We start from the raw sequence: 25,207 nt of genomic DNA, 5'->3' as shown, positions 1-25,207 counted from the left end.
TGGCTCAATTGGTAGAAGTACTTGCTGCTGGCAACCTGAGCTCAATCCCTGGAACCCATGGAAAGATGGAAAGAAAGAAATGACTCCCTCAAGTTGTCCTTTGACACCCACACACATGCTGTGTGTGCCTACATTTTTCTCTCTCACATACACACACACACACTCATCATCATCATGATGAAATTTAAGACAAAAATGAGTGTTGAGATTTAGTTGTTATGGTGTTGTATGCCTATAATTCTAGCACTAGGGAGTCTGTCAGATCTGTGAATTTGAGGCCAACCTAGACTACATAGTGAGACTCCATCTTAAAAAAAAAAGTGAGTTTAAGAGCTATAATGAGCCATGCATGGTGGCGTAAGCCTTTAGTACCAGCACTTGGGAGATAGAGGCAAGTGGATCAAAGTTCAAAGCCAGCCTGGTCTACAGAGTGAGTTCCAGGACAGCCAGGGCTACACAGAGAAACCCTGTCTTGAAAAACCAAACAAATAAAAGATAAAATGACTAGGTTCAAATTCTGCCTCTGGTACTTGCTAAATTTAAGCAAGTTTCTTAAGTTGTTATACCTTGATTTCCTCATCTTTATTCATATATATATTTTTATTTGTTTTTTTGTAGTGTTAAGGATTAAACTGAAGGCCTTACACAGGCTAGGCAAGTGCTTCACCACTGAGCTGTACTCAAGTTCACCTCGTCTTTAAAATGGAGACAATAATAATGGCCTACCTTGTAGGATTATTATTATTTATTTTATTTTATTTTTTTTGTTTTTTTGAGACAGGGTTTCTCTGTAGCTTTGGAGCCTGTCCTGGAACTAGCTCTGTAGACCAGGCTGGTCTCGAACTCACAGAGATCCGCCTGCCTCTGCCTCCCGAGTGCTGGGATTAAAGGCGTGCGCCACCATCGCCCGGCCTTGTAGGATTATTTTTAAGAATTAAATGTCTTAATAATACATGTTGAGAGATTAAAAAAATACTGGCATGTAAGTGTTTAAATATTATGAGCTGTTGTTCTTTTGTTCTGTTTTGAGACAGGGTTTCACTAAGTAGATCAGGTTGGCATAGATCTCACAAAGATCCACCTGCCTTTGTCTCCCAAGTGCTAGGATTAAAGGTGTGGGTACCTTGTCTGGCCTGAGCTGCTGTTCTTATCAGTGCCATGGTTAAAGGTGAGAATGGGAGACTGGGGATGCAGACACATGGATGGACCCTAGCCTAGGAGTAAAGTTGAGGAGAAGTGAATGTCCAAGGGAGAAGAGCAGGGTTTAGGGACTGACTGGCCTTCGGGTTCTCCTCTTCCAATCTAGACTAAAGTGTCTGCACCACCTGCTTGAACGGTCTTCCCAGCAACAAGCAGGCCGTGCCATCCTCTGCTTAAAATAGTTTCCACATTCCCTCCACTCACAGGATAAAGTATGCCTCTCTTAGAAAACTGTGACTGCAGAGGGCTAGCATAAAGCCTAATTCCCACACATCCCTTACCATCCATCCTGTGACCTGAAATCTGCTTTGTCTGCCACATCGCACTGTGGCCAACAAGAGTTCAACAAGACCTGGTTACTGTCCCTACCCTACAAGACAGTAAAGTTCTCAGGGTTTGACTGGGTATGGCTCAGCACCATGTCCCTGGCACTACCCGGCTCAAGACTGGGCACAAATCAATGATCAGTGGTCTTACAGTATGGCAAGAGTAAGTGTTCCAGGGTGGTATAGTTTCTGGTGCTTAGGCAGGACAGTTAGGCTAAGGATCAAACTGAGACTCTCAGCCTCACTGGCCTGTAATATAAGCAGCATTTCCAGAGAAGTAAGCCAGTTGAAAAATGGCTTTCTTCCTGAGGCTGGAGACTTGTGGGAGGATCAGCAGGACCATGTCAGCCCCTGCTTCTACTCTAGGGACCGCTACCCACGCATTGGTGACATCCTGCAGAAGTTGGCACCCTTTCTCAAGATGTATGGCGAGTATGTGAAGAACTTTGACCGGGCTGTAGAGCTGGTCAACACATGGACAGAGCGCTCCACACAGTTTAAAGTCATCATCCATGAAGTGCAGGTAAGAGTTGAAGCTACAAGAGGAAAGGTCCACAGGGACCTGGGGGAGGCCTTTAGCCAGCCCTGAGCTTTTGTGCTTCTGTCACAGAAGGAGGAAGCCTGCGGCAACCTGACCTTGCAGCACCACATGCTGGAGCCCGTGCAGCGCATCCCCCGCTATGAGCTTCTTCTCAAGGACTATCTGTTGAAGCTGCCCCATGGCTCCCCGGACAGCAAGGATGCCCAGAGTGAGTGTGTGGTCTAAGCCTTCCCTGCTTCCCCACACTGGCAGCTGGCCAGACATCTGAGGCTGGACTCCATGTTTCATTCACAGGGTTGGACTTCCAAGGTTGTATAATTCAATCCTAGAATAGAATCTCTAAACTGAAGGGCCTACATTGAGGCTCTGTAGGGAGATTTCAACCTACAAGAAGCTACAAGTTCATTACCCTGCCTTGTTACCTAGAAAAACTCCAGTTAGGAGCTTCTGACTAGAACTATATAGTCTTAAGGTGCATGTCCAGTACGATCCTTCGGGAGGCCATGCATTCCTGAGACTAAACTCAAGATTCATCTCCGAATGAAGTTGTATTGGAATAATGAAAGATCCTAGCCCGACTCCTTCAAGCCAAGCCCGTTTAAATTCTCAGTGAGTCAGCTCCCCAGTCAAAGCCCCATCGAGTCAGACTTCTATTGTTCCATCCTCCAGAGTTAGCACTCCACTGCAGGCCCACTGCCCATTCCCAAGAATGAACCTCCCTAAGGAATTTCAAGGCTGACCAGAAGCCCAATAATTGTCTTTCTAGCCTGATTGTTCCAGATTTCGCGTCCCCGGATTTTATGCCTCTCAGGTTTGGATCTATAGGTTGAGATACCGCCTCTTCCTCAGACTCAGTCTTCATTCACTGAACCACTAGGAAGGTGTTTGGTTTAGATTCCTTTCACCCCATCTGTATAGGGCCAGACCCCCATAGAGAGCTCTTGAGTCTAGCCCACTTTTTCTTTTGTAAACTCAAATTTTCATTTATACACCATTAACATGACAGCTAAGTGTTTGTGCACTGTTCTAGGCACTGGAAATGGGAAGCTGAGCCAAAGAGATGAGGTCCTTGATTTAGGGAGTGTATATTCTAGTTGGACAGATGGCAATAAACAAAATTGACAAGTATGCAGGAATATATTTGCCAGGCTCTGAGTGTGACTTGAGGAAGAGAGTGATGTAAGAGCAGCTGGGCAGTCTACTTTAAATGGGTGACTTCTGTGCAGGGAAGATGCTTGAACCCAAACCTGAATAACAAGAAAGTTGCCACGGGCCAAAGGGAGGGGAATGTTCCAGGCAGCTGCAGTAGCAAATGTAGAGTTCCCAAAGCAGGGGGAGATGGGCAAGCTGGTAGAGGTAGGTGTATCTCTGTGACAACAAGAGGGCCAGTGTGACCTGAGCATGACAAGGGAGGGCAGAATAATAGTTATAGAGAGGTTGGTGTCACAAAGCTTTGGAGGCTGAGATGAGGTGGCTGGTTTCTTCTGAGTGTAGTGGCTAGTCATGAGCAGATCATGGTTAGGATTAACTGAAGAGTAAAAGGAGCCAGGAAATCTATAAAAAGGGCTTGGATGAAGATAGTAGCAGCAGAAGTAATGAGAAGTGTCTCCATTCAGGATATATTCTATTTGGAAGAGGCACTAAAAAGTCTAGGATACCATGGATATAGAAATTGGCAGAGTTGAGAGTGATGGTCCTTGGTGCTAGAGAGATAGCTTTGTGGTTAAGAGCATATACCGCCTTATATACCCAAGATCAATTTCTAGCGCCCACACCCAGGAAGCTCACAAGCACTGGTAACTCTAGCTCCAGGAGATGAGATGCCCTCTTCTGGGCTCCATGGGCACTTACATATACACATGTACACAAAATTAAAAAAATAAATCATAAAAAAGAGTGATAGTTCTTGCTGGGTGTGTTGATCTAGCTGGGAAGCAGAGGCAGGAGGATTGTGAGTTTGAGGCCAACTTAGGCTGCATCGTGAGAGCTGTCTGAATGATAGTTCTTAAGATACATTGCTGAGCTGCCAAGTTAGTCAGATGAGTCTAGAAGTCCATGGAGGGATTTGAATGCCATTGGTCCATAGTTAGTATTCAAAGCCATGGTGCAAGTGGGACTTGCCAAAGGGAATGGAATATAAATTGAAGGGAAAATGGGAGGCCAAGCTTCAAAGCTCAGAGAGGTGGGATCAACAAAGGAGATGAAGAAGCAGCCTGAAAGGGAGCAAGAAAACAGAAAATAGACATTTCACAGGGATCAGGAGACAACAGTTGTGTTCTGTGCTATGTACACTTCCCAGACAGACCCTTTACCCAACCAGATGAGGGTACTTTGCTACCCAGCCTGGACCTCTGAATAGAAAGCTTGGTAACTAAGCTCTGCAAACAGATAGCTGCCTACTAAATACCATACTCTTCTCTCAAGAGCAACACTGAGGTGCCATAGTAAGCCATAAAACCTAAACCTCAGGGCTGGAGAGATGGCTTAGCAGTTAAGAGCATTGACTCCTCTTGCAGAGGATCTGGGTTCAATTCCCAGCACCTACATGGCAGCTAAAAACTGTATGTAACTCCAAGATCTAACACTCACACATAAACATATGTACAAGCAAAACATGAATGAATGAAATGAGGTTTAGGGGAATGAAAATCCCCTAAACCTCAAGAAAGTGCTTTCCAGCTGGGCAGTGGTGGCACAAGCATTTAATCCTGATACTTGGGAGGTATAGGCAGGTGTGAGTTTGCTTGGTCCACAAAGCGAGTTACAGGACAACCAGAGCAGTTACACAGAGAAACCCTGTCTTGAAAAAGAAAACAAACAAACAACAAAAAAATGTGCCTTCTAGGCCAGGTACCACGGTGGCACATGTCTGTAATCTTAGCTACTCTGGAAGGCAAGGCAGGAGGATTGACTACCTGGGCTGCAAGGTAAATCCAAAGCCAACCTGGGGAGCTTAGTAAGGAAAAAAGTAGGGGTAAGCCTGTAACTTGGCAGTGGAGCATTTGCCTAGCATGTGTGAGGCCCCAGGTTAAATCTCTAATACTTCAAACAAAAAACCCTAAACCCAGCTGGACGTGGTGGCACATGCCTTTAGTCCCAGTACTTGGGAGGCAGAGGTAGGCAGATTTTCTCACAATAGGAATGATAAGGTTGCCTACCTCCATAGAATTGCTAAATGAGATCATCGAGTTAAAACTTTGAGCACAATCCGTGGCACAGGGCAGAGACTCAATAAACATGAGCCATTTTTGATGGTTAATGTCATCTGTACCGCATTAGCCACCAGGTTGAGTGTATTGACTTCATTTCCCTGTTTTGTACAGCCTCAACTTTATCTTAGTCTCTAGAACAAATCTCAGTGTTCCCTATATTAGCTGCAAATGTGAGCCTCCCCCGTCCCACGACATACACAGAAACAAGCTTCGTAGGTTGGTTTTCGGAGCTGCTTTGAGTGAGGGCCTCTGACTGAGAGCCAGGTAAGATTTGTCCTCCCCAGCCCAAGATCCTATGCTGAACTCCCTTATATTTTATGTGTCAAAGTAAAACCCATAAGCTGAGCTCCACTGAATCATCTTTCTGGTTCTGCTGATTGACTCACCTACTTTTAAATCCCAGACTAAACTCCAGAGCCTGGACTCAGTTCCCAAACTGCCTGCTTGGGACTGCTGCCCTGGGCTACCTACTTACACTAATCCCAAGGCTGAACTCTACACTGAGTGAGACCCCAGACTGCCAAGCCCAGCCTGGGCCCCACTAAAGCTTCTAACTTTAGACTAACATCCCCATATTAAACTCCCAGACAGCGGCAGACACATGGGACTCCCAGTAAGGCTGATCTGTTTCCTGTATGGTATATCACTAGACATGTCCTGACAGCGAACACGGTCTCCAGTATGAGCCCAGCCACTTCTCATCCTTTTGGGTTCCACTAGGGTGTGAAAGGTGCAGCATATATAGGAGAAAAGCAGCTTTGGTGGCAACTGCCCTCCCAGTTAGACAACCACCTCTCTGAGTCTCACTTCTGTCCTCGGCTAAATGGGGCATAGTAACACCTCTCTTCTGAGGGTCTCTGTCTTGGAGGAACTAATTTATACTAAACACCTGCTTGGAACCCCTGAGGAAGGTAGTGGGAACTCTCGGCCCTGTCCTCGGAAGCGTCTTGTGTAGTGAGGGACCAGATGCAGTGAGCGATGAGCACAGTATGCTAGTGAGACAGAAGGAGCCGACAGTGTCCTAACTCATCCTTGGAACTTAGGGAAGGCTGCTAGACGTGGTGAGCTGAATCCAGAAGACTGGCTGTTGGCCAGATAAAGCAAGATAGGACATGTTGAGGGAGGTGCATGTTTAGGGAGGAAGCCACAATGGTCAATAGAAGCAGCCACCAAGGGCTTTGAAGACTAGACAGAATCACTGGGTCTTCTCAGTGCTGGCACAGAGTGAAGCATCGACATATTTAAGCAGAGGGGAAACCGTAAACTGTGTGCTAAAAAGCTCCTTCTGGCTGCCAGGGTTGAAGAAGAGTTGGAGAAAGGCCCAGCACCTGAAAGGCATATGGAGACCTGAACTGGAGCACTGGCCACAGATCCACTTGAGTACCAGAATGTGTTCATCTTAGGAAACAGGGCTTGGTTTGCCATCCATGTGGACATGTGCTTCTCCAGTCCAGGCATAAATTTCTGAGTAGGAAATCCACTATGTAGAGTGGGGACCATGAAGCTGCAGCCAGACCATAAGCTGAGGCAGGATTTGTTTAACTTGTGGAGGCTTATGGGGATTCATCTTATTTTTTTTCATGATAGCACCTGGTCACAATAGGAAATATGGAAATTACAAAAAAAAAAGACAACAAGAGATGGTCAAGAAGCTAGCTCTGACCCGAGCCCCACAATGACTGTTTAGGCATACATCCTTTTTAGATGTATTTGCAAGAATTAGATCATTTTCTAATATTCAAGTTTGTAGTCTTAAAGCACTCTGAACATTTCCCTTATTAAAAACTACACAAGTATCATCAGCAAAGACTGGTGGTCTAGTGTATGAGAGTGCTGTAAATCATGTAACTGGGCGCCTATGCTTGGACATTTTTGTTTTAGGTTTGGTGTTGTTAAAACACCACTGCAGTGAGTGTATTTGAGCATACAACATATGTCTTCTGTGTGTGTGTGTGTGTGTGTGTGTGAGAGAGAGAGAGAGAGAGAGAGAGAGAGAGAGAGATAGGGTCTTATGTCTTGTAGGCAGACCTCACACTTGCTAGGTACCTAAGGATGACCTTAATTTCTGATCCTACTGCCTCTGCCTCTTGGGCGCTAGGATGACAGGCAGGTACCAGCACACCCAGTTTATGTGCTGCTAAAGCTGGACCCAGGGCCTTGTCCAGGCTAGGCACATACTCCACCAACTGAACTGCATCCCCAGCCCTCTTTATTTTAATCTTTGGTTGCTGCTGCTGCTGTGGTTGTTTTGAGATCACTCAGGGGAATATGGCAAGATTCTGTCTCAAAAAAAGCAGATAAAACAAACAAGAACTGTCCGTAGTCCCAATAGCCAGAAACAACTGTCCAAACATGACCAGGTTTCCTGCCAGTTAATGGCCATAATAATTTTACCAAACTTATATTTTATTTGCTGCCAACTATTCCATATTTCTGCTATTGTAATGTTAGTCTGGACAGTTTCTGATTTGAAATGGTGTGGCTGTGTGGCGTATCTTTTGAGGCTAGCATTTGCTGGGAAAGGGAGAGTGTAGTCAGGTTGGAGGAAATATTCATGGAGAGGCGAAATCCCCCAGAGCTCCCTTTCTGCTGCCTCCCCGCTGACCATGCTTCTCTGTGCCGTAGAGTCTTTGGAGCTGATAGCCACAGCAGCGGAGCACTCCAATGCTGCCATCCGAAAAATGGTAAGTGGCCCCTCTAGCCCTGCCCTTCCTTGTCCATCCCCCTGTGGTAGCTCTGTCCTGGGATGGGGGGGGTGGTATGGTGAGTTTGTGACTTGATGACACTCAAGGGGAAGTGTTGCCCACCCCAAGCTTTACCTCTTACTCACTGCCAGGAACGAATGCACAAGCTGCTGAAGGTCTATGAGCTGCTAGGGGGTGAGGAGGACATTGTCAGTCCCACCAAAGAGCTCATAAAAGAAGGCCATATACTTAAGCTGTCAGCAAAGAATGGGACCACTCAAGACCGATACCTCATATTAGTAAGTGCCAAGTGTGGGCTTGTGGGTGGGCAATGTTCTCCGTTAATACATAGATGCCCTGGTAGTCAGTAGTCATTCAAGAATAGACCTCTAGCAGGGTGGTGGTGGCACACACCTTTAATCCCAGCACTAGGGAGGCAGAGGCAGGCGGATCTCTGTGAGTTCGAGACCAACCTGGTCTACAGAGTGAGTTCTAGGACAGGCTCCAAAACTACAGAGAAACCCTGTCTCAAAAAAAAAAAAAAAAAAAAAAAAAAAAAAAAAAAAAAAAAAAAAAAAAAAAAAAAAAAAAAAAAAAAAAAAAAAAAAAAAAAAAAAAAGGCCTCTAGCCAGCTATCCTTTCTTCCATTGAATTTTCACTATGTGAGCTAGAATTTTTTTTTTTGCTTTTATAGATTCTGTAATTACAATTTAGATGTGATTTGGCCAAGATTACCCACTAGGAAGTAATTCCCATGACTTTTCCTACTTGAAATCCTTCCTCCAGTTGTTGCCTTAGATCCTTAGCAGTTGTCCGAGGAGGGGGAGACTCACCATCCACACTAAGCCCCTGCACATGTTTCCCAAATCTTTTCCTTCCTAGTTCAACGACCGCCTCCTTTACTGTGTGCCCAGGCTGCGGCTCCTTGGCCAGAAGTTTAGCGTGCGGGCACGCATTGATGTAGATGGCATGGAGGTGAGTGCCATGAAGTGAGGAATGGAAATATGGGGGCAGGGCATCGGGATTGGGAAGAACATGTTTACTTTGACCCCAGTCTATGTGTGCATGTGTGCAGGGCCTTGTGGAGCTCTGTAGACTTTACCATGATGCTTTCCTCTTCTGTACAGCTAAAGGAGAGCTCCAACCTCAACATGCCACGGACCTTCCTGGTGTCAGGAAAGCAGCGCTCTCTGGAACTCCAGGCCAGGTACCTGTCCTTGCCTATACCTTCCCTCCAGCTCACTCTTTACTTCAGTTCTGCTGAGCCATTCCAAACCTAGAGTGCTTTCCAGAGAAAGAGTGAACACCTTTCCCCAGAGATGTGGACTTGCTCTTCAGCTATGCGTGAGTCCCTGAAGACTACACACCAAGATGCATGGTGTAGGAAAATGTTGCACTTCTGTTAACAAAGCACTTGGAGACTGAACAAGCAGCGTAGAGTGGGTTACTTAGCTCTATCATGAATAACAAAATTGCAAATGCCTATCACCACACCTGGCTACATCATCAGTCCGTTTTAAGGTTGAAAAAATTAAGGCACCTTGCTCTAGATCTAGCTAGCAAGGATCAGAGCTGAAATTAGAGCTTAGGCTACCTCAGCCTGGCACATAGACTCCTAACCACTGTCCATACAGCTTTCAGAGAGCCCAGGTGAAGTGTGTAACAAGGTCGTGATCAGGGCTGGAGGTGAATACACATCGGTACATGACTCTTTTCTGATAGGTTACGCAGGGGGAGAGGTGACTGATGAGGACTGCATAGAGGCAGAAGGGAGAAGAGACATAGTAGTTGGGTCTTGAAGCTCTGAGAAACCAAAAGAACTTTCCTGAGGCCCAAGTCTCCAAGGTGTCCAAATTACTGGTGTGAGCCACATACCAAGTTTCTTAAACATTTTTGTTTTTTCACAACAGGATTTCTTTGTAGCATTGGCTGTCCTGCTGGAACTTGCTTTGTAGATCAGAGTGGCCTCTAACTGACAGAGATCGGCCTACCTCTGCCTTCCTGAGTGCTAGGATTAAAGGCATGTGCCGCCACTACCCAGCTTTTTTTAAAGGTCTATTTTGATTGTTTTAAAATGTGTATGTGTGTCTACAGGGGTATATGCAGTGAATGCAGGTGACTCTGGAGTCTTTAAGCAGTAGCAGGTCCACTGGAACTGGAGTTTAGGGAAGTCATAAACTGCAGGACATGGGTGCTAAGAACTGAATGTGGGTCCTCTGCAAGAGCAACATATACTGAGCCATCTCCAGCCACCTAACTTTATTTTTCTTGAGACAGGGTCTTACTGTATATGCTGGCAGGCTTGCTTATGTAGAACAGGCTGGCCTCAAACTCACAGATCCACTTGCCTCTGCCTCCAGACTGCTGAGATTAAAAGTGTGTACTACCGCAGGGCGATGGTGGCGCACACCTTTAATCCCAGCACTCAGGAGGCAGAGGCAGGCGGATCTCTGTGAGTTCGAGGCCAACCTGGTCTACAAGAGCTAGTTCCAGGACAGGTACCAAAGCTACAGAGAAACCCTGTCTCGAAAAACAAAAAAAAAAAAAAAGTGTGCACTACCACAGCTGCCTCCATTAATTATTTTTAAGGTAACTGATTATTATATTTATTAGAAAGTTTTAAATGTTTATGGGTATTTTGCCTGCATGTATGTCTGGCAATATGTGCATGCCTGGTGCCTGAGGAGTCCAGAAGATGGTGCCAGGTACCCCGAAACTGGAGTTACAGATGGTTGTGAAGTGGTGCAGGGAATGGAATCAGGGTCCTCTAGAAGAATAGCAAGTGCTCTTAACTGCTGAGCCATCTCTCTAGCCACTTAAAAAATTTTAATGAAAACTTTCAGTCTGGTATGGTGGCTTATCTATAATCCCACCACTTGAGAGGCTGAGGTAGGAGGACTGCCAGAAGTTCAAGGCAAGACTGGGATACAGTGTGAGACCTTGTATGAAAAAAATGAGTGAGAGGGCTGATTTTAAATATACAAAAATTTGTACAAGCCGGGTGGTGGTGGCGCACTCCTTTAATCCCAGCACTCGGGAGGCAGAGGCAGGCGGATGGATCTCTGGGAGTTCGAGACCAGCCTGGTCTACAGAGCTAGTTCCAGGACAGGCTCAAAAGCCACAGAGAAACCCTGTCACGAAAACCAAAAAAAAAAAAATATTGTACAATATACACCCATATTCTTAGGCATAGCTTAGCTGGTTCTCATCTTGGGATCTTGTAGAATCAGCTGATAGCTTTTAAAAAAAAAATCCTGATGTCTAGGTTTCATCCCCAAAGATTCTGATTTAATTGGTCTGCATATATTCTCCACAAGGCTCCTCAGGTGACTTCATGATACAGAATCATTGATTTAAGAGCCATTAACTAGGGATAGCGGAGAACTTGCTTAGCATGCATAAGGACCTGGGTTCCATCTCCAGAATCACTCTTCTTTCACATACAGAAGACAGCTATTGACATTTTACCATATAGATCTTTTTTGGTTTGGGGACTTTTTCCCCCAGGCATCCTTGGAATCCTGAGTTCAAATGGTCCTCCTGCCTTAGTCTCCCAAGTAAGTGGGACTAACAAATATGAACTTCATCTTTATACACTTCATGTATGGCCACGAATTCCACCATAATTCTTAAAAGTCAAAAGCAGTATATGTTCACTTAATATAAGGATCTGCATTTGCATCAATTTTTTGGCAAATTACATAATTTTATTCCTTATGGAATAAAAACTCCATAATACACACACACTTTCTTATCTAGTCAGTTGGCACAACCCAGGGCTGATTTCATAATGGCTGTTGTGAATAGTGCTGTAATAAACATAGATGGGCATGTAGTCTCTGTGGTATGCTGACTAGAATCTTTCATGTATATACCTAGGAGCTGGGTCAGTATTTGAAGTATCACCATATCTGATTTCAAAAATTTCGAGACCAGCCTGGTCTACAAGAGCTAGTTCCAGGACAGGCTCCAAAACCACAGAGAAACCCTGTCTCGAAACGAGCCTTAATTGAATAACATGGTGCTAACACAAAAACAGACATGTAGATTGATGGAATAGGATATAGGATGTACAAGCAAATACACATAGCCATACCCAGCTCGTACAAGTCAGCCCTGAACTCCTGATCCTGTCTCTACCGCCTAAGTGCTAGGTTTATAGATGTGCTATCATGTTTTACTCAGCCACTTGATTTTTGACAGAGATGCTAAAAACATACATTGTAGAAAAGACAGCTTCTTCAACAGATGGTGCCAAGGAAACTGAATATCCAGACTTTAAAAAATTATTTTTAATTATGTGTATGAGTGTGTATCTGTGTATAGGTTTGTGCATCTGAGTGCATTTGCCCACAGAGCTCAAAGGCACTGGATCACCTCGGAACTGGAGTTACAGGTGGTAGGAGATGCTCTGTGTGGATGCTAGGAACTGACCTCTGTGAGGTTACATGCCCTTAACCACTGAACCCACTCAATGACTTTTTAATACATTCCAGGGTAAGTTGCAGGCTTTACCATACATCACCCTCTTCAATAGTTTGGCATGAAAACTATTAACTAGAGTTTAGTACTTGTTTCAGTACCATCACCACACCCTTTTCTTGGTGAAATTTTCATAGTAAAATGCACAGGTCTTAAGTGTATCACAGCTGAGTTTTGACCAACATTTAATTACAATGAACAGCCATTAGGGTGTGTGTCTGTCTAACTGTGTGTTGCAAGTGCTGGAGACAGGACCACATGATAGATAAGCATTCAGCCACTAACTTACATCCCCACATCACTCAGTGTTGACTCATATCCTTAATTTTTCATGCAGTGGTCTTAACGGTGCAGTCAGATTTTCCTATTAAAAAGGCACATTTAAAGCTTAGAATATAGCCGGGCGGTGGTGGTGCACACCTTTAATCCCAGCACTCGGGAGGCAGAGGCAGGTGGATCTCTGAGTTCGAGGCCAGCCTGGTCTACAAGAGCTAGTTCCAGGACAGGCTCCAAAGCTACAGAGAAACCCTGTCTTGAAAACCCAAAAAACAAAACAAACAAAAAAAAAACCAGTATCATTCACCAAGATTATATAGCAGAGGTTAAGTAAGAGAATCAACTTCCTGGTTCTCTAACCATTCTGACATGGTATTTTTCAGTGAACCTACCACCTTTTGCAGGACAAGCACACTAAGCAAGAGGTATGGTTCTTAAGAGTTCTGGGAAACTGACCCTGTTGTATCCCGTATATTAGAGAGTTCAATGTGCTAACCTGGGATGCTGGGAATAAAGGATGTGGACTTGCCCACTGATGTGGGAGTGTCATATCAATCTGTTGATTTCATTGGCTGAGCAATAAAGAAACTGCTTAGCTGGCCCTGATAGGTTAAAGCATTGGTGGGAGNAAAAAAAAAAAAAAAAAAAAAAAAAAGCTTAGAATATAGATGTGGAAGGAAAATAAGAATCCATATGGGAGAGAGCAAAGAGTGAAGGTCCTATTCGTATTGGGTGGTTGATAAGGTTGTACCAGGGCAAAGGCCTTGGAGAACACAAGGCTATGGAAGATCCAAGGAAGAAGAGCAGAGGAAGTCAAAGCATGTATTATAGCACATGCTGGCTGGGCACTTTCCAGTCATGCTAGTGATGCTCAGAACAGAGTGATAAGCACCATCTTTGTGGAAGGAAAAATAACCTGCCTTTTGCAAAGTTGACATGTTAGCAGTCATTGATATAGTTCTTTCATGTATGTCCCATACACTCACATACACTTCACCATTTCCCTCTGGAAATCTTTCTTAAAAGCCTGACTCAAACTCAGGCTGAGGCAGTCCCCGTCTCTGCACTCCTCAGTCTTTCTCATCTAGTCTCAGCACAGATCCCCTGGACGTGGTCCCTGTGTCTCCTCTAGTGCACCATGAGCTCCTTGAGGGCAGGGATTTCTCTGAGGCCCAAGTTCCTAGTACTGGCATCTGGAAGACACTGTTGAATGAAAAAGGTTACGCAACTTGTCTGAGGTTACCTAATCTTAAGTGAAGAGGTAGAGTCAAACCTAGATCCTATAACTCTAAAACACCATCCCAGTTGCCTTTTGTTGACCTGCCTAACCCAATGCCTTTCTTTTCTCCCCTACAAGGACTGAAGAGGAGAAGAAAGACTGGGTCCAGGTAACACCCAGGGTTTTGTGGGAGGGGTATGGGAGGGTATTAATAACCCCTTAGGGGCTGTTAGACTTCCTTCAAACTACCTAACCAGATGGGCTTGGACAGCAGATGCTATTAGCACACTCTTACAGACAGACAGCTAAAGTCCTGAGGTCAGATAGAGACATTCTTTGAAAAAAGCCAGCTCCTCTGCATCAGGCTTTATAAAAGCTTGCACCTAAGCAGCAGCCGGGAAGGCCGTCTGAGTTTTCCAGCCACCACTCCCCTGTCCACATCTTATAATTACCAGATGTAGACCTGGATTTAGGGAGGGATTTTCTCACTCCTATGAGTATGTCGGGGCAGAGCTGGGTCTAGAACTAAGGCATAGCTAGGAAGGTGTGGTGAGGGTGGGGATGGGTGTTTTGCTGCGTGATCTGACCTCTCATTCCTCACGCCTCTTCACCAGGCTATCAACTCTACCCTCTTGAAGCATGAACAGACCCTGGAGACTTTCAAACTGTTGAACTCAACAAACAGGGATGATGAAGATACTCCCCCTAACTCTCCAGTAAGAGCCCTACTATCTGCCCCCCCCCCCAGTACTGGGATCCCTTTGTGGCTCCATGTTCTATCTTCCCTTGAGATGATCTTTTCTTCTCAGAAAATAAGGATTAGAGAGATATTGCAGGCCCCTAAAAGCAATCTTCTGCTGGTAGGGCTGCAGAGACTGTACCCCAGAAAGCAAAATGACTTGCCTCCAGTAAGTGTGGTGGGGCAGAGCCAGACCTTCCGTATACATGTGTGCTCCCCAACCCTGTGACGATTCAAGCCACGGAGCAGTGGCTGACCTGGGCTGAGGAGCTGTCTCTGACCTGGGACCTAACCCTCCCCCTAGAACGTGGACCTCGGGAAGAGGGCACCTACGCCTATCCGGGAAAAGGAAGTCACCATGTGCATGCGCTGCCAGGAGCCCTTCAATTCCATCACCAAACGCAGACACCACTGCAAGGCCTGTGGGCATGTGAGTGTTGGGAGGCAGGGGCAGAGCTAAGGTGGGGGTAGCTGACAGCCTAAAAGCCCACTTCTGATTGGGTACCTTCCGAGAAGGAGGCTGCAGGTTGGCTGTGGTACTTGATAAAAGGGAAAAGCCAAAGGCAATTAGGCTGTTCTTGCCCACTTGCTGCCCCAGGTGGTCTGTGGAAAATGCTCCGAGTTTCGGGCCCGCCTCATCTATGACAACAACCGTTCCAACCGTGTGTGCACTGATTGCTATGTGGCCTTGCATGGAGCACCTGGGAGCAGTCCAGCCTGTAGCCAGCATACACCGCAGCGCAGGAGGTCCATCCTAGAGGTAAGAGTTCCCAACCACAATCCCCAAAGTGTACCCCAGCTGCTTGAGGTCTGAACATCTCTTAGACAAGGTGCTGTGTGCACTCACTAATCAGGTGATCCAGGCTCGAGACAAGGAAAATCAATATAAGGGTTAAAAGTAATTTTTATTAAAGTACTCTACACATTTAACATTCACAGTAACTAGTCAACCTATACTCATGCTTCATTTACATATGAGGAAAAACTGAAGCCCATAGAGGGTATTTGGCTAGGCTGCAGCCAGAAAAACACTGCTAGGTCCTATCTGAGACAAAAATCTCACTGCATAGCCTAGGCTGGCTTTGAATTTCCAATTCTTCTGCCTCAGTCTATAGGATTTTTTAAAAAATACTCAATTGCCTTTTCTTAAATTATGAACTAGGATAAGTAATACAACATAAAAAAGATGTATTACTTAACTCAGAAGATGCCACTGTCAATATTGATGTTTCTTATCTGTATAGGACCATGAATATACACAATTTAGGGTGACTGTTTTTTAAATAAATCAAGGTATCCCAAATATAAGGGAGCTTTCTCTGTACTAGGACTATTTTAAATGCTTTGTTTATGCTAACTGAGATCTCAAACACCCTCTGTGCTCTTCTCACAAGTCCTGCAGTTCATCTATTGTTAGGATTCTGGGACAGATGGTGTTAACCACCAACTCATCCCTTTAATCACGATGTTAGAAGGACTTCTCAGAGCAGGCAACAAGTATATAATGAAAGATGAAAAGGTTAGCTGTGAATGTCACTTAGTCTGTAGAGTGTCTGGCCAGCATTTCCATGCCCCCACTGAGGTCTGCATACCCCTTCCACTAGCTGTTAGAGGCAGTAGCCATTGTTTACCTGGGTGACAAAGGCTAAATCATTTCTGCTACATATGCTTTGCTACCTTTGTCTGAGACATAGTCCATATGCTATGGGGCTGATTAAGCCAAGAGCAAAGCCTTCTGTCAACACTGATGTACCGTGTCTCTGATCACAGAAACAGGCCTCGGTGGCTGCTGAGAACAGCGTCATCTGCAGCTTCCTGCACTACATGGAGAAGGGTGGGAAAGGATGGCACAAGGCATGGTTTGTGGTTCCCGAGAATGAACCCTTGGTGCTGTACATCTATGGAGCCCCTCAGGTGTGCATCCCACTCCTTCAGTTTTTCCCACCCATCTGACAAAGCCACACTGCCCCTCCTTTGTGTGCTTTGTCCTCTAGGGACAGAGTGAGCCTAGCAAAGGGAAAAATCAAAACCCCTATTCTTTTGTGATACAGTATAGAGAGACAAGTGTTTAGAGGCCAAGGTCTGGAGGGAAAATGAGGGTAAGGTGAGAAGTCTAGCTTTGTGGAGAAAACAGAAGGGGAGACAAGCACTTCTAGGTCTGATATATAGGAAACAGTATAGACCTGAGTCTATAATAGTGAAGACTAGCAATTGGTTTGGGCACGGGAGGAAACAGATATGGAAACCAGCCTGCCTTCTAGTCCTACCTAGTTCAGCCACTTCAAAGCAAGGGTCTTCAGCAGAGGAAACAAGAAAACAAAGTTGTTTCATTGGGCAAAGGGCACAGTCCAGCCCCTGGATGACACTAGTTCTGTCCCTCCTCCCCAGGATGTGAAAGCCCAGCGCAGCCTGCCCCTCATTGGCTTTGAGGTGGGGCCTCCTGAGGCAGGGGAACGTCCTGACAGGAGGCACGTCTTCAAGATCACACAAAGCCACCTAAGCTGGTACTTCAGCCCAGAGACAGAAGAACTCCAGCGGCGCTGGATGGCGGTGCTTGGCAGGGCGGGTCGTGGGGACACATTCTGCCCAGGGCCCACACTGTCTGAGGACAAGGAGATGGAGGAGACACCAGTGGCAGCCTCAGGAGCCACTGCTGAACCTCCTGAAGCCTCCCAGACCCGAGACAAGACCTAGAGGGTTTGGGTGGAACTGGAAACTCCTGCCCCACACTCCAGATGCCCATGTTCAATTGGGGGCTCTAGCCCACTCCCAATGCAGTCAATACTTGAATTCCCATCACGGGCACTTTCAATCCCGAATGCTGGGTCTTGGGTTTTTTAATTCATCTTTTCACAAAATGTGGGCTTTTAAAAAAACTATTCCTACATTGATGTTAATTTTTTAAATCCCTGTCCCCAGGGAGGGCAGGAGCTAATTGCTAGACTCACTTGAATTAGGCTGTTTCCTCCCAATACCCCAGATCCTACTTCCACCCAGTTCCCCCAAAAAAGTACCAGTGGCAGGAGACCTGGATTCAAGTGCCAGCTCTGCTACTGACCCTGGAACCCCAACCCACCCTTGTCCCCTCAGCCAGTGTCTTCACATGTATGACTTTACATGGGGTGGTGACTAGGCCCTTCCTGCCTTTCCCATGGCTTATAGCTTCTACCTAGCCCCAAAGCAATCCAGTATTTTATCGTCCAGACCCATGGCAGGGCCACTGGGCAGGACGGGAATGGGAGGGGGGGAGGACAATGGATACTGTTTTTTAAAGAAAAATACAGTTTATTTCAGGCTTACAGTAACTTTCAGAGCACTGCTATGGTCCTTCCGTTTGTCCAAGGTCCAAGGTTACTGGGGGTGGGGTGGGGTGGGGTGGGTGCAAAAACTATTCTTTCACTGAACTCTGAAGCTCAGCTCTCAGAAGGCCGATTCCAAGGTTAAGTCATGGATTAAACAAGAAGGTGTTTGTTATTAAGTTCTTAAGCCTCATCCCTGGACTTAAAACAGCCCAACTTTCTCAAGTTCACCACTTAGTCAAGCCCTCCAAACTCAAAAGTATTCAGGGTGGGCACATTCACAGGAGGATGCAAGTTCTGGGCAGGGTAAAGAGTTGCTCCATGGGAGGCTGGGGTGGGGATATTGGGGAGGTGCCACACTTACTCTTCCAACCATGTTTATCTCACCATTCCCAATCCAGCCAGCCTCCCACTGTGGATTCTCGTCCTCTCCACAAATGTACCTGCCTACTGTCCACAAGTCTGGCTTCCACTCCAACCACAGCCATACTCAACACCCATCGTGACATTCACAGCACCTACGAGGCACTATGCTGGGAAACCTGGTCTTATCTCTCATATGGTACCTTAAGGTTCAAGGGACTGGAATAGTTCCCATCAACACAATCAAGGCTTTTCTTCCCCTGGAGGGAAGGACAGGGGAACAAGGTAGGAATATGGTTATCAGGATAGAGGTGTATAACCCTCCAAAACAGCCCCTATAACTCTCTCATAATACCCAAGCCATTTACTACCCTACTCATTTCTTTCTCCGGACAATGGTCCAACCGTCTTCCACTATATCCTCTTCCTTAATAGTCTGGGAGTCTGGCTCAGGCGGTTGAGGCTGGGGGCAGATCCCATCCATCATGGCCCCATCATTTGTAGCTGTCACCTAGAAGGAAAATATAAGAGAGAACACTAAGTAATTACCCATGCTCTGCTCCCAACTCTGCCACGTCTATGTGAACTCTCTTTCTTGATAATAACACCACTAGCAGCTATAACTATCGCCACTTCCCTGGGAATCTAGTTCTCTTCCAAAAATTTAGCATTTAACATTTGCACCCACACACAGGCACCTCTTTTACCTCCATTTCTTCCACGCTGTCTACTTCATCTTCATCCACATCAGTGTCTCTGGCGGTCTGTCCTGGGGCAGCAGTGACTGGGAACTTCTTTTCGTCGATATCAGCGGTCAGCTCCAGCAGAGCAGCTACATCACCATTCTGGAAGTGGTGGAAGATGGTCTGTAGCTGCTGACTCACCTGCCAAGGAAACATCCAATCAGTTTGGAGCTTTCAGATAATCTACTATAAAACCAGCCTCTGCTTACAACAGAGTAGAGAGGGGGTTGGAATTTTCCAGAAAAAACATCCCCTAAGAAGTTCATCCAGGCAGCTAGGCAGAGTGGTGAATGCATATAATGGGGAGGCCTCTGAGGCACAATTTTGAGTTTGAGGTAGATACTGTCAAACTAAAATAACAGCTGAGAGTGGTGGTATCCGCGTCTAATCCCAGCACAGAGGCAAGCAGAGTTATTTGAGGTCAAGGCCAGACTGGTCTACAAAGAAAGTTCCAGGCCAGCCAGGGCAACATAGTAAAACCCTGTCTCAAAAAATAAAGCAACGGGCTGGAGAGATGGCTCAGTGGTTAAGAGCATTGCCTGCTCTTCCAAAGGTCCTGAGTTCAATTCCCAGCAACCACATGGTGGCTCACAACCATGTGTAAAGAGGTCTGGCGCCCTCTTCTGGCCTTCAAGTATACAGACAGAATATTGTATACATAATAAAAAAATAAATAATAATAAATAAATAAATATTAAAAAAAATAAAGCAACAACGAAGTCCAGTGGAGAAACCACAAATCAAGGGCTTGGGTGAAGATGTGAGGGCCTCCTGGAAGAGAAGGTACTAGAATTTCACACCTATAATCCCAGTACTTGGGAGGCTGAGGCAGGACGACTGCTATGAATTTGAGGTTGGCCTGGGCTACATAGCTAGAGAGTAAAACACTGTCTCAAAAAAAGAAAAAGGGAGAGAAGATGCAAATGAATGATAATCTCACCAGGGTAAGCAGTGTTAATCAGAATAGGAATGGAATTTGATCTGGCCCTGCTTGTGGCATGTGGGGAAAATACCTGATTGAGAATGAACTAAAGAGAAATAAAGGTAATATTTAAAAATGCAATAGGGAATCTTGTCTATGCCTCAAGAAAAGAATGGTCACAACCAAGAATCTTGCCCCAAACAGACAGAAGAGCGAGCAGGCAGGGGGTTGACGGCTGTCTTCGTGTGCTCACCTGGGGCAAGCTCCCATCTTCCACAACTGTATCAAACTCAGTGGTCATCAGCTCCCCAAGGAAATCTTCCACCTCTTCCAGCTCTAAGTCATCTAAACAGGAAAGGATAGGCCCCTTTAGTCAAAGCCCAACTTCGTCAGCGCTGCCCGCTATTCTTCCATACCTGCCTGCTATACCTGGTTCCTAGGTAAAGGTATGGTGAGCCCTTATTCACTAAAACACCTTCTTTTCACCTTGCCTGTCCTAACCGCCCTCAGCCTTAGGCGACCTTGAAATAGCCTTGAGCCTCCAATTTCTCATTTCTAAAGAGGCAAATGGGACCCCCTAGGGGTCTGTTCGGAGGACTCCTCCTACTCAAGCTTGGCTTGGCGTGAGGGAGATGAGACCCTAATAATAATTTGCCTCACTTCAGAGTTGAAGTATTTGAAGTATAGAGACCCTCCACAGCTGGGGCTCCACGAATACAGGAGTCCAGAGACTCAAGGGTGCTGGCTAAGAAAAAACTCGGTACTTGATTGTTTTGTTTGTTTGTTTCAGTGCTGGGGCTCAACCTCAGGGTCCGGCACCTGCTGAGCAAACACTGAACCACAGAACTACACCCTCACCTGGATGTGCTACTTTTAAAAATGAAATCATCATAACTGTAATAACCATCTTTAAACTTCGTGACTCCAGCTAAGCCCTGTTCCCTGGGCCTGTTATCTTCCGGGCCCATGCTCTGTCTTTTCTGAAAAAGACTAACTTTCTCTTCCAGACATACCTCTTCCACACTGTGTTCATGTCTCTCTTCCCTCAGGCTAATTATCTAGCCAGATATTAGACAGGTGCCTCAAGTCCCCATATCCAAAGCCACGTTTATTACCCTGCCTTCCACACCAGCATCTTATCCTCCAAGGTCCCTCTATCTAATGGAAGTTTCCTAACCTACCCTGCCACTCATCACAAATCTGTCTCTTTCCCCAACCTGCTCTATGGACAAGTACCCTTTTTCTTGACCACGCCCACTGCCCTATTTTAGACCTTCTTTTCTAGACCAAAACAGCCTTCTCATGAGTGCTTCCTTCTCATATTCTACACTACCTACTTTCTGAATTTTCTAGCTAGCAAACACCATCCTATTACTTACCTTAGAACCTGCTCAGGAATTTTATTACCAATTGTGAAGTTCACCTTTGATAAATATTCTACTGAGTTTAAGGGGTTGTTTTGTTTTTGCTACAGGTATCATGTAGGCCCAGGCTAGCATCAAACTATGCAGTCCAAGGCTAGCCTAGAACTCCTGGTGATTGGCGATCCCCCTGCCTTCACCTCCTTAATGCTATTATAAGCATGAACCACCATGCCTGATTAATGCGGCTCTGGGGATTGAAACCAGGGTCTCTTACACGTCAGGCAAGTACTCTAGCAACTGAGCCACCTCCCCAGCTCAATTTTGCTGAGTTTTAACGAGGATTTCATGAAAAACAAAGCCAGGATCAAGCACACACCTTGTAATCTCTGCACTCAGGAAAACAAAGCAGGAGGAACATTAATTCCAAAACAGTCTGGAGTACAAAAGCAGATACTCTTCTCAATTACTACTACTACTATTAATAACAATAATAAAAACATCAGCTTGGAAAAAGCGTGTGTAATTTGACCGGTGAAACTTTCTGCACTGGACATCTAACTGGACAGGTCTATAGCTTGAATTGTACCAACACTGGCCTAAAGGCTACAGTCAAGGCACATAAGGCCTCCCATAGGCCTCCCATCTCTTACCCTTTAGGGTTAGGGTGTCTTTGTAAATGCACACGCATGCTCTACCACTCTTCCATTCCCTTACTACAATACAGGGGACCTTTCAGAAAACAACGCTATCTCAACTCCTTTGAGTGTGCCTTATGTCCTTACCTAGTTCACCCCTTTTTATTAATACCCACCCCCTAATCACTACTCTTAAGAAAACAAAAAAAAAAAAAAAAAAAAAAAAAGGAGCTGCCAGCCTGGTCTACAGACTGAATTCAAGGACAGCCAGGGCCACACAGAGAAACCCTGTCTCAAAAAAACAAACAAAAGAGGCTTCTCAGGCTCAGATAACTTGTGAATTCTGAGCACCTCTTATCGCAACGCTTACCATCCAGTACTTTTAAGTATCCACTTGCTTATCTGAAACCACCCACTAGATACACCCCCTCAAAACTAGGCTATTAATGGAGGGTTTTATAAAAACTACAGCATAAAATACTCCAACTAGGTCCTCTTGTTCTTATTCCCCACCAAGGCAAAACGAAGGCTGTAGATCTTTGCTGTAGAAGTAGCTATATGAAGTTGCCAAGTATAGGCACTTGAAATGTTGTGAGACTCAACAAGTGCCCATTAAGACCTTTAAAAGTCCAGATTGTAAAAATTTAATTCTAAAAATGTGTTAAATGTTTAATTCTTTTTTGTTTTGGAGACAGGGTTTCTCTGTAGCTTTGGAGCCTGTCCTAGAACTAGCTCTTGTAGACCAGGCTGGCCTCGAACTCACAGATCTGCTTTCACAGTCTCTGCCTTCCAAGTGCTGGGATTAAAGGCGTGCACCACCACTGCCCAGCTTAAATGCTTAATTCTTATGACACACCGAGATTTTGGATGAGAATTTTTTCTTTATTTTATATATATTTATTATATATATTATATTTATTTTATATTATATATATATATGATGTTTTTCTTGCATGCATGCTTTGTGCACTCACTATGTATGTGTCTGGGGCCCACAGAGGACACAAGATGGTGTCAGATCCCCTGGAACGGAATTACAGTTATGAGTCACCATGTGGGTACTGGGAACTGAACTCAGGTCCTCTGTAAGAACAAATGCTCTTAAATGCTGAGCCATCTTTCCAGCTGTGTTTTACTTACTTGTTAATTATGTGTATATGCACATGTGTGCAGATGAAGATGACTGGATTCTCTGGAGTTAGAGGTGGTTGTAAGCTACCAGACATAGGTGCTAGAAACCTAATTCATGTCCTCTGGAAGAGCAGGAAGCTAAGCATCTCTCCAGCCCCTTCTTTTATATTTTTGGTTGTGAGCCTAGCCTTTAACGGCTGAGCCATTCCTCCAGCCCCTTCTTTTAAAGACAAGTTCCGGTTATGTAGCCAAGGCCGACTTCAAACTCAGAGCAATTCTCCTACCTCAGTCTGCCTAGTGCTAGAATTACAAACATGGCCCACATGCTAAGCTTTGGACGTGAATTTAACACTACTGTATTTGCTTCTTTCATTCATTTATTCATTCATTCATTCGTAGTAGTGGGGGATTGGACCTAGAGTAAGCACTCCATAGAGCTAGATACCCAACTGTTTATTTTTTATTACGAGGACGAGGTCGCGGATCAGACTAGTATGGAACTGGGGTCCTTTCGCCGCAGGAGGAACTGAAATTACAGGACTGCGCCACACGGCCTGGCTGCCTTTTATTTTATCAGTACTGCTTTTTAGTTTTGGTGGTGCTAGGGACAGAGCCCAGAAACATGCACATGCTAAGAAACTGCCCTACCGGTGGGCTACACGCCTCACACAATTTCATGACGATGTTTACTTGTGGAGAGGAAGCCATCTTAAGTGACTCAGTTCTCTTTCCATGCGGTCCCATCTATCAAATTCGGATCATTATGCTTGCCGATCTTTGCCCGTGGAGCCACTCTCCCCGTCCCCTGATCAGCAATCTTAAGTTACGCGATATGGGTGGGACACATAACATCGCACATTTCTATTAATCGGATATTTTCATAACCATTTTAGGAACTCTGGAACCTTCTGGAAGGTAAAATGTGTTGTCCAGGAACACAGCACTATTCAGTGTCATTGCCTGTAAAGCACTCTCAAAACGCACGATTCTGATTCCAAAGTCACCATTCATTCGACCTGAGAAAGCGCGGGCTCTCTAGGACGAGGCCTCACCGCTCCAAACCCCGACAGACAGACAGACAGACAGCAACGTCTCACTCACTCACCATTGGCGATGAAGTAATCCTCCATTGCACCCCCCAGCCACTCGGCCTTCTCCTGGCTGTGCACGCCCCCGAAGCCATTCTCCACAGCGATCTGTGAACACAGGCCCAAGCCAACCATGACGGCATGGAAACCGGAGTGGCGTGGTCTGGCCTGGCCTGGGAGGCTGCCGCCTACGCCGCCCAGCCGAGGCTCTGGCGCCTCGCCCGGCCAGCTCCTGTTCGGCCACAGCCCTGATCGTGACCCCCCGCTGTGGCCCCACTCACCTGCAAAGCAGGCCAAGCATCTAGAGCCGCTCGAACAGCAGCTCCGAAGAGCTCCCGCAAGTCTTCTGCCGCACCCGCCATCATCTTTTGGGATCACGTGGCTCCCAGGCAGCCCAATCGCTCGGTAGACGTCTCCAGGCAGAACGAGCCAAAAACCAATTCTGGGAACGCAGATTCGTTTTCTGCTGACCTGGCCGCAAGACCAGAACAGTCGAAAATTCTGTCAGTGATAGATGACGTCACTTACCGCAGTAAATCCTGATAATTAAATTTGAACCTGGAGCCGAGGACTTAGGGGGCATAGTCGAAAAAAAGAGGGAGAGAGAAATAGGGAGAACTGAAGGGAGGAGGAAAGGGGGAGGAAGAGAGAGAATCTACAGCTGAGGGCCCTTTAGAGGTTCAATGAATAAAATCAATTGCCGCCAAGCTTGATGACCTGAGTTCGGTCCCTAAGGTCCACATGATGGAACTCGAGAACCGACTCCTGCAGTTTTCCCTGTCCCCTCCACATGCTTCATGGCATGAACAGGTATGTGCATTCACATGAAATAAATAAATGTATTTTTTAAAAATTAAAACTACATTTCCAAACAGCATTTTAACACTTGTATAGAACATTGCCACCAATAGCAGTTGAATATATTGTTGTCTTATTAATACAATATTTGTCTTCTCTCTCAAACAACTACTTTCCCCAGACTT

The 25,207-nt window shown here is 45.7% G+C and overlaps 2 protein-coding genes across 3 annotated transcripts in view; one reads left to right on the top strand and one right to left on the bottom strand.

The window, feature by feature from the left end:
* The window catches only part of Fgd1 (FYVE, RhoGEF and PH domain containing 1), a 42,991-nt gene extending 25,007 nt beyond the window's left edge, over positions 1 to 17,984 (top strand). The window contains exons 7-18 of the mRNA XM_050128330.1: positions 1,893 to 2,049; positions 2,137 to 2,275; positions 7,905 to 7,963; positions 8,116 to 8,262; positions 8,846 to 8,938; positions 9,091 to 9,170; positions 14,079 to 14,109; positions 14,555 to 14,656; positions 14,984 to 15,109; positions 15,278 to 15,439; positions 16,450 to 16,593; positions 17,068 to 17,984. Of these exons, the coding sequence (XP_049984287.1) occupies positions 1,893 to 2,049; positions 2,137 to 2,275; positions 7,905 to 7,963; positions 8,116 to 8,262; positions 8,846 to 8,938; positions 9,091 to 9,170; positions 14,079 to 14,109; positions 14,555 to 14,656; positions 14,984 to 15,109; positions 15,278 to 15,439; positions 16,450 to 16,593; positions 17,068 to 17,373 (1,546 nt within the window). The 3' untranslated portion in view covers positions 17,374 to 17,984. The remainder of the gene's footprint in view (positions 1 to 1,892; positions 2,050 to 2,136; positions 2,276 to 7,904; positions 7,964 to 8,115; positions 8,263 to 8,845; positions 8,939 to 9,090; positions 9,171 to 14,078; positions 14,110 to 14,554; positions 14,657 to 14,983; positions 15,110 to 15,277; positions 15,440 to 16,449; positions 16,594 to 17,067) is intronic.
* Tsr2 (TSR2 ribosome maturation factor) lies at positions 17,942 to 24,672 on the bottom strand. 2 transcript variants are annotated; one of them, XM_050128331.1, is made up of 5 exons: positions 24,506 to 24,672; positions 24,242 to 24,332; positions 20,260 to 20,351; positions 19,049 to 19,225; positions 17,942 to 18,852 (listed from the first exon to the last, which is right to left on the bottom strand). In XM_050128331.1, exons 1-5 carry the CDS (start codon positions 24,587 to 24,589, stop codon positions 18,718 to 18,720), a joined length of 579 nt encoding a protein of 192 aa, XP_049984288.1. In that variant the 5' UTR covers positions 24,590 to 24,672; the 3' UTR covers positions 17,942 to 18,717. The 2 variants fall into 2 exon arrangements, with proteins under 2 accessions (XP_049984288.1, XP_049984289.1); XM_050128332.1 differs by lacking the exon at positions 24,242 to 24,332 and having other exon boundaries at positions 24,506 to 24,596.
* Positions 24,673 to 25,207: the final 535 nt, after the last annotated feature.

Source organism: Alexandromys fortis, unplaced genomic scaffold (assembly GCF_014885135.2).
Source record: "Alexandromys fortis isolate MF-2015 unplaced genomic scaffold, M_Fortis_MF-2015_v1.1 scaffold_295, whole genome shotgun sequence".
NCBI classification, from domain to species: domain Eukaryota; kingdom Metazoa; phylum Chordata; class Mammalia; order Rodentia; family Cricetidae; genus Alexandromys; species Alexandromys fortis.
This window is presented reverse-complemented; position numbering and strand designations above follow the sequence as displayed.